Source organism: Rutidosis leptorrhynchoides, chromosome 2, assembly GCF_046630445.1.
Source record: "Rutidosis leptorrhynchoides isolate AG116_Rl617_1_P2 chromosome 2, CSIRO_AGI_Rlap_v1, whole genome shotgun sequence".
In the NCBI taxonomy this organism is placed as follows: Eukaryota; Viridiplantae; Streptophyta; class Magnoliopsida; order Asterales; family Asteraceae; genus Rutidosis; species Rutidosis leptorrhynchoides.
In genome coordinates this window covers 309970293-309979945 of record NC_092334.1, presented here as the reverse complement: position 1 = coordinate 309979945, position 9653 = coordinate 309970293, and the positions used below count along the sequence as shown (strand labels likewise).

General features: G+C 35.3%; 1 protein-coding gene across 1 annotated transcript; it reads left to right on the top strand.

The window, feature by feature from the left end:
* Positions 1-1391: 1391 nt before the first annotated feature.
* On the top strand, positions 1392-1985 carry LOC139888752 (uncharacterized). The gene has a single exon (XM_071871743.1). It carries the CDS (start codon positions 1392-1394, stop codon positions 1983-1985), a length of 594 nt encoding a protein of 197 aa, XP_071727844.1.
* Positions 1986-9653: the final 7668 nt, after the last annotated feature.

Below are 9653 nucleotides of genomic sequence, written 5' to 3'. Positions count from 1 at the left end.
TTTGACTGGGTATTATAGGCTTTTTATCAAGGGTTATGTAGTGATTAGTGGGCCATTAACACAATTTCTTAAGAAAGATTCATTTATTTGGTCTGATGTGGCTACAACTGCTTTTGAAGAGTTGAAGCAGAAGATGCAACAAGCTCCAGTACTGGCCTTACCAGATTTCACAAAACAATTCATCATTAAAACTGATGCATCTGGTGTAGTTATTGGTGTCGTTCTTCGACAAGGTGGTCATCCTATAGCTTTCATGAGTAAAGCACTATCTCAAAGGCATCAAGCATTATCAAGATATGATAGAGAATTTATGGCCATTGTGCAAACATTGGAAAAGTGGTGTGGCTACTTGCTTGACCAACACTTTATCATTAAAACAGATCACATTAGTCTGAGGCATCTACTTGATCAAAGGTTATGCACACCAAAACAATTTAAGTGGTTACCTAAATTAATTTGCTTTGATTATGAGATAGTCTATAGAAAGGGTAGTGATAATGGGGTAGCTGATGCACTTTCAAGAATACAAGGTCATGCTGAGTTGTTTCACATTCATGTAACTAGCATAGCTAATGACTTGAAGGAAAGGATTAAAGATAGTGTCAATGCTAATGTGGATTTGGTGAACGTAATTTCTAAGATGGCTGCAAATAATGAAACAACAAAGCACTATTCTTGGGAGGATGGTTACTTACTCAGAAAAGGGAAATTTGTGGTAGCTAATAACCAGGAATTGAGGAATGAAATTGTTAAATACTTCCATGATTCAACTATTGGTGGGCATTCTGGAGTGCAAAAGATTACAACTTGTTTTTATTTGAAGCACTTAAGGAGTCAAGTTAAGTAGTATATCAGAGAATGTGTAATTTGTCAAAGATGTAAAGCTGACTTGAGTAAATATCCAGGGTTGCAGCAACCACTACCAATTCCAACTCTCATTTGGTCAGAAGTATCCATCGATTTCATTGAAGGCCTGCCTAATTCCCAGGGTAAAACGGTAATTTTTGTGGTTGTAGACAGGTTGAGTAAGTATGCTCATTTTATGCCAATGACTCATCTATTTTATAACATCTACAGTAGCTTAATTATTTTTTGATAATATCTATAAGCTACATGAGTTGTCTAAGACCATTGTTAGTGATAGAGATACGGTGTTCTTGAGCACATTTTGGAAGGAATTATTCAAGTGTTTGAAGGTTAATCTGCATTTGTCAACTGCCTATAACCCTCAGACAGATGGGCAAATTGAAGTGGTAAATTGATGCTTGGAGTGTTACTTGAGATGTATGACTTGTGACTACCCAAAGCAATTTTTGAAATAACTCACTTTAGCAGAGTATTGGTATAATACCAATTATCATTCTTTTATCCATACCACTCCATTTGAAGTTATGTATGGTCAACCACCACCCTTGCCAATTGTCTATACTTCAAAGGATAGCAGGGTTGAAGCTATTTACAGTTCTTTGACTGCAAGGGGAAATGCAATTGTTGTTCTCAAGTTCCATCTTAAAAGGGCTCAAGATAGAATGAAGAACTTGGCAGATAAACATAGGACTGATAGGGCATTTGAGTTTAATTCATGGGTGTATGTAAAGTTGAAGCCTCATAGAGAAGTTACCCTCGGATCTCATAAATACAACAAGCTTTCACCAAAGTATTATGGACCCTTCCAATTTTTATCCAAGGTGGGAGCAGTGGCTTACAAGTTGCTGTTAACTGCACAAGCTCAAATACATCATGTATTTCACATTTCACAGCTTACGCAGCATAAGGGAGCACTATCAACTTCTGTCATCAATATCCCAGCTTTGGATGATAATGGGCAGATTGCTTTGATGCCAGTTAAGATTTTAGGTCGTAAATTGATGAAAAAAGATAATAAACCAGTAATCTATGGTTTAATTCAATGGAAAAATGGTGAAGAGGAAGATGCTACTCGGGAATCATTAGAAGATTTGGAGCTTCCCATGGAAAAATGGTGAAGGTGAAGAGGAAGGTTCCCATGTTTTGCAGCTTCCATTTATAATTCTTGAGGGCAAGAATTGTTTGAAAGGGAGGGAATTGATATGTTACATTTAAATAAATCACATGCCGAGCATGTGACTAGTTAAATTAGGCAAAGTGTGCAATGCACGTGACCTTCTCCTTCAATTCAAGCTACTAGTCGATGCAGTTCAGCTCAATTTGTTAATTCTATTGCAAATGGTCGGTAGTTAGATTGTTAGTAGTTAAATACAAATTGTAACAAGAATGTAATTAGTTTTTTAGTCGTTAATCTCATTCTTCTTTCTGTAAACAATTTCAATTTAAATTGTAATGAAACACGATTTGACTCCATCATTCTTTCTCAAATTATAGAACTTTCAGGTCAATTTGATAGTTAACTCCGGTCAATTGACTCAGGTTAACATATCATCTGATATGGACGAAACGAACGGTTTTTATTTGCGCGGTATCGTTAGGCTGCGGCTCGCTAGGATCAGCCACTCGTGGGAGAGGGTACTGTTTTAAATTTATATTTAGCGGGGCCTAAATCTTACTACTCCTTATAAGTAAGGGAAGTATGACCTAGAGTCGTATTTTTGAGATATCAGTAACATCGAACCTATATTGTAGCCTAAGATAGTTAGGGAGTAGTGAATATTTATTTTGGGATTTTCTAATTTATAAGATAGATAAAGTAAATGCGATAAAATTTGTAATTCAGATAAGGTTAAAGTAAGTGCATACTATGACTTCATTAGTTATTCTGCCGAGATTATGGAATGCCAGCTCATGAATAGGCAGAGGCCTTGTAGTCATTACACTGGTCCTAAACGCCCCTGTCATAAGACATGTCACTGGGTACTGCGTTAGGCTTGAAGATTCTGAATAGACAGCAACGTCCCTTACCCCCGACGCCCGTGCATTCTGACTATAGGCATACACGTTCAAACGGCTCATCCATTTGAGCGACTCGGTTGGGTGACGTATTAACATTCCAAAATGGTCTAAACTTTCTTAAGCATAATAGAATACATGGTTCATATCCGAGAGACATGATGTGCTTCAATGCTTTCGTTAATGATTGGTAAAAGATAGTTAGGCCCTTAAAAAGAGTTCAACCATAAAGAACACCATGGCCAAGTCAAGTCTGACTTCCATGAACACGTTCGGTTATCCTAACGGTCCAATCCTTTATGTGTCTAAACAAACAGTTCCTTAATTAACTAAGAATCCCTCAAGCGGGGTGCAATGCTTGAGACCGCGTTATGGTGCAGTGTACAGGTCAACACTAACCATGTTCCATGGCCTTACTTAGCAGAGGTACAGCTTACAACAACCGCTATGCTTCAGCGTGCACGTACGAAGTTTATATGCTTGGTGACTACACCAGCATGGTCTAGGACGATAATGTACTAGGGGTCTAGTCAGATGTTTCACTACGAAAGAGTCCTCAGTCGGAATCCAAAGCTCGATAGACTTACTACAACCGGTGTGCCTCGGTCGATCTTACGTTGTATCCGATAGACTTCTCTTACCAAGGGGTGACACAGATAGTGTACTCTAAATCAGGGTTCGCGACTTCCCAATAACAGAGCCTATAACTACGTTCTATTAGTTGGAAAAGCGATTGAGTTTAAAGCATAATCGAAAAGCATTTCGACAACTTACACAGACCATAATATTATTTCGGCATTATAACTGCTTACATCATAGCATACACTAAAGATAACTACTCGCTAATTATGGCAATAATATCATAAAACATTATATAAGATAAAGGATAGATGTACCAGTAGATTAAACGAGTTCCGAATACAAAAGTGACAACTTCAAGACTCCAGACCGCTCCTAATACAATCTTCAGCGTTCTTCTCCGGGTACTAGGTTTCCCGCACGGAGTCGAAGGCCTTGAGAGTATGACTAATATTGTACAAGAGAGAGAAAGAAGTGAATTGAAGTGTGTGTTGGAATGAATGACAAAGGCCCCTTTAAATATGTAGTGACCCGAACTTTTCCATGTTTATATATATTAATTGAGATTGATATTTACATGATTAAATGTTTCCAACATGTTAAGCAATCAAACTTGTTAAGACTTGATTAATTGAAATATGTTTCATATAGACAATTGACCACCCAAGTTGACCGGTGATTCACGAACGTTAAAACTTGTAAAAACTATATGATGACATATATATGGATATATATATAGTTAACATGATACTATGATAAGTAAACATATCATTAAGTATATTAACAATGAACTACATATGTAAAAACAAGACTACTAACTTAATGATTTTTAAACGAGACATATATGTAACGATTATCATACATGATAATATAATAATTTAAAATCTCATTTGATATTATAAAAATTGGGTTAACAACATTTAACAAGATCGTTAACCTAAAGGTTTCAAAACAACACTTACATGTAACGACTAACGATGACTTAACGACTCAGTTAAAATGTATATACATGTAGTCTTTTAATATGTATTTATACACTTTTGAAAGACTTCAATACACTTATCAAAATACTTCTACTTAACAAAAATGCTTACAATTACATCCTCGTTCAGTTTCATCAATAATTCTACTCGTATGCACCCGTATTCGTACTCGTACAATACACAGCTTTTAGATGTATGTACTATTGGTATATACACTCCAATGATCAGATATTAGTAGCCCATGTGAGTCCCCTAACACATGTGGGAACCATCATTTGGCAACTAGCAAGAAATATCTCATAAAATTACAAAAATATGAGTAATCATTCATGACTTATTTACATGAAAACAAAATTACATATCCTTTATATCTAATCCATACACCAACGACCAAAAACACCTACAAACACTTTAATTCTTCAATTTTCTTCATCTAATTGATCTCTCTCAAGTTCTATCTTCAAGTTCTAAGTGTTCTTCATATATTCTACAAGTTCTAGTTACATAAAATCAAGAATACTTTCAAGTTTGCTAGCTCACTTCCAATCTTGTAAGGTGATCATCCAACCTCAAGAAATCTTTGTTTCTTACAGTAGGTTATCATTCTACTATAAGGTAATAATCATATTCAAACTTTGGTTCAATTTCTATAACTATAACAATCTTATTTCAAGTGATGATCTTACTTGAACTTGTTTTCGTGTCATGATTCTGCTTCAAGAACTTTGAGCCATCCAAGGATCCGTTGAAGCTAGATCCATTTTTCTCTTTTCCAGAAGGTTTATCCAAGGAACTTAAGGTAGTAATGATGTTCATAACATCATTCGATTTATACATATAAAGCTATCTTATTCGAAGGTTTAAACTTGTAATCACTAGAACATAGTTTAGTTAATTCTAAACTTGTTCGCAAACAAAAGTTAATCCTTCTAACTTGACTTTTAAAATCAACTAAACACATGTTCTATATCTATAGGATATGCTAACTTAATGATTTAAAACCTGGAAACACGAAAAACACCGTAAAACCGGATTTACGCCGTCGTAGTAACACCGCGGGCTGTTTTGGGTTAGTTAATTAAAAACTATGATAAACTTTGATTTAAAAGTTGTTATTATGAGAAAATGATTGTTATTATGAACATGAAACTATATCCAAAAATTATGGTTAAACTCAAAGTGGAAGTATGTTTTCTAAAATGGTCATCTAGACGTCGTTCTTTCGACTGAAATGACTACCTTTACAAAAATGACTTGTAACTTATTTTTCCGACTATTTTTCTGTTTATATTCATAAAATAGAGTTCAATATGAAACCATATCAATTTGATTCACTCAAAACGGATTTAAAATGAAGAAGTTATGGGTAAAACAAGATTGGATAATTTTTCTCATTTTAGCTACGTGAAAATTGGTAACAAATCTATTCCAACCATAACTTAATCAACTTGTATTGTATATTATGTAATCTTGAGATACCATAGACACGTATACAATGTTTCGACCTATCATGTCGACACATCTATATATATTTCGGAACAACCATAGACACTCTATATGTGAATGTTGGAGTTAGCTATACAGGGTTGAGGTTGATTCCAAAATATATATAGTTTGAGTTGTGATCAATACTGAGATACGTATACACTGGGTCGTGGATTGATTCAAGATAATATTTATCGATTTATTTCTGTACATCTAACTGTGGACAACTAGTTGTAAGTTACTAACGAGGACAGCTGACTTAATAAACTTAAAACATCAAAATATATTAAAAGTATTGTAAATATATTTTGAACATACTTTGATATATATGTATATATTGTTATAGGTTCGTGAATCAACCAGTGGCCAAGTCTTACTTCCCGACGAAGTAAAAATCTGTGAAAGTGAGTTATAGTCCCACTTTTAAAATCTAATATTTTTGGGATGAGAATACATGCAGGTTTTATAAATGATTTACAAAATAGACACAAGTACGTGAAACTACATTCTATGGTTGAATTATCGAAATCGAATATGCCCCTTTTTATTAAGTCTGGTAATCTAAGAATTAGGGAACAGACACCCTAATTGACGTGAATCCTAAAGATAGATCTATTGGGCCTAACAAACCCCATCCAAAGTACCGGATGCTTTAGTACTTCGAAATTTATATCATATCCGAAGGGTGTCCCGGAATGATGGGGATATTCTTATATATGCATCTTGTTAATGTCGGTTACCAGGTGTTCACCATATGAATGATTTTTATCTCTATGTATGGGATGTGTATTGAAATATGAAATCTTGTGGTCTATTATTATGATTTGATATATAGAGGTTAAACCTATAACTCACCAACATTTTTGTTGACGTTTTAAGCATGTTTATTCTCAGGTGATTATTAAGAGCTTCCGCTGTCGCATACTTAAATAACGACGAGATTTGGAGTCCATGCTTGTCTGATATTGTGTAAAAACTGCATTCAAGAAACTTATTTTGTTGTAACATATTTGTATTGTAAACCATTATGTAATGGTCGTGTGTAAATAGGATATTTTAGATTATCATTATTTGATAATCTACGTAAAGCTTTTTAAACCTTTATTGATGAAATAAAGGTTATGGTTTATTTTAAAATGAATGCAGTCTTTGAAAAACGTCTCATATAGAGGTCAAAACCTCGCAACGAAATCAATTAATATGGAACGTTTTTAATCAATAAGAACGGGACATTTCAGTTGGTATCCGAGCGTTGGTCTTAGAGAACCAGAATTTTGCATTAGTGTGTCTTATCGAGTTTGTTAGGATGCATTAGTGAGTCTGGACTTCGACCGTGTTTACTTGAAAATGATTGCTTAACAAATTTTGTTGGAAACTATATATTTTTAACATGTGAATATTATGTGATATATTAATCTCTTAACGCGTTTGATATTATGTGATAGATGTCTACCTCTAGAACAAGTCCCATTGACTCACCTAATAATAATGAAGAGTCAAATGTAAATTAGAATGATTCGTGGACTGATTCACAAGTTCCCGAAGAGGAACCGGAAGAAGAGTCGGAACCGGAAGAAGAATCGGAACCGGATGAAGAAATAGAACCGGTGGGGGAAATAATAAAACGGTTAAGTAAAAGAAAATCCTCAACCAACCGACCAAGGTTAATTATGGTCAATGGTGTTTCCGCCAAGGAAGCAAAATATTGGGTGGATTACCAATTCTCCGATGAATCGAATTTCGACGAGAATTCTGATGATGTTATAGAAATTACCCCAACTGAATTTAAAAAGGCAAAAGAAAATAATAAAGGAAAGGGCATAAAAATAGAGAAATCTAATTCCAACCCCGATGAACTTTATATGTATCGTCAACCCCCGAAGTCCTTAAGTTGTAACAATGACCCGGGAACCTCTAAACCACCAGGTTTTTCTAAACCAATGTGGAAAACGACGGCTCGTATTAGGGGAACATCATATATCCCTAGAAACTTGGCAAAACGAACCAAAACCGAAGAAGAAGAAACAAGCGAGTCGAAATAAGATTGTTGTATTCGTGTGGTGTAATATATGTAATATAGTGTGCTTATGCTTTATGATATATGTAAAAATTGCTTGTATTAATAAGTATTTTTTTTTATGAATCTAACTCTTGTCTATTTTACAGTATAAAAACACAAAATGGATAGACAACCCAATATTTTAAGAGACCTACCCGGAGACATGATTGATGAAATCTTGTCTAGAGTCGGTCAGAATTCTTCGGCACAACTATTTAAGGCGAGATCAGTTTGTAAGACATTCGAAGAACGTTCCAAGAATGCCTTGGTTTATAAAAGGCTTTCTTTCGAAAGATGGGGGATATCACATTGGGAAATCCATAAGTTACGATGTGTTTACTTTGACGTATATATTGCGGGGAACCCAAATGCTATTTTACGCAATGGGTTAAGAAATTATTTTGACTCAATATATCCGAATATTGGACTTCGTGATTTAGAAAAAGCGGCTAACATGCAACATAAAGAAGCATGTTATGCTTACGGATTAGTAATGTTCGCTTCTCACCAAAGTGAGAACAAGAACATCGGGCTACAACTATTAAACAAAACGTTCCCACAAGTGACGGAGTCGGTAATTGGGGTAAGAAATGAGGTTTTTAGATTATTACAGGACTGTTGGACATTATGTAACCCTCGTCCCTTTGATGACGTTACAACACGCTGTCTTATCAACGGCCATAACGGTTATGTTCCACAAGACCAAGGATGGGAAGTAATCCTAGTAAACCCAGAATGCATGACTTGTTTCTGGACGTATGAATTACGTGTCTTTATTGCCTTTGCTGAACGACTTGTGTACTAGCTAGAATTATCTTCACAACTATCTTGTATCAAATTTATTGTGTGCTATATTTCATGCTATATGTAAAATAAGCAGTATTGTAAGTTTGTAAAATATTGTGTAAAAGTTTGAACGCGAAATATTATTATAATCAGTTTTTCATATAGAATTGTAGTAGTTGAATTGTATATTAGCTACTAAGTATGAACTTAACGGGTAGGTACTACCCGAATTTAAACTTATAAAACGCTAATATGAAGAAAAAGCTTTTATAAATGAGTTCATATTATGCTACGAAATACTATTAACTACTCTTAATATTCTGTATGATTAACTTGTTCCATTTGACTATTTTGAAGGAAATGGCACCGACTACTCGACACACCGTGAATATGAATGAAGAGGAATTTCGTACTTTTCTAGCTTCAAACATAGCCGCAGTACAGGCTGCGCTACATACCAACAATAACCTTGGATCTAGCAGTACAGGAAATCGTGTAGGATGCACCTACAAAGAATTCACTGCCTGCAAACCTTTGGAATTTGAAGGAACCGAAGGACCGATCGGATTGAAATGGTGGACCGAGAAGGTCGAATCGGTGTTTGCCATAAGTAAGTGTACTGAAGAGGACAAAGTGAAGTACGCTACGCATACCTTCACAGGTTCTGCGTTAACATGGTGGAATACCTATCTAGAGCAAGTGGGACAAGACGATGCGTACGCACTACCGTGGTCAGCATTCAAGCACTTGATGAACGAGAAGTACCGTCCCAGAACCGAGGTCAATAAGCTCAAGATAGAACTTAGAGGGTTATGAACCCAAGGATTTGATATTACCACGTACGAAAGACGATTCACAGAATTGTGCCTATTGTGTCC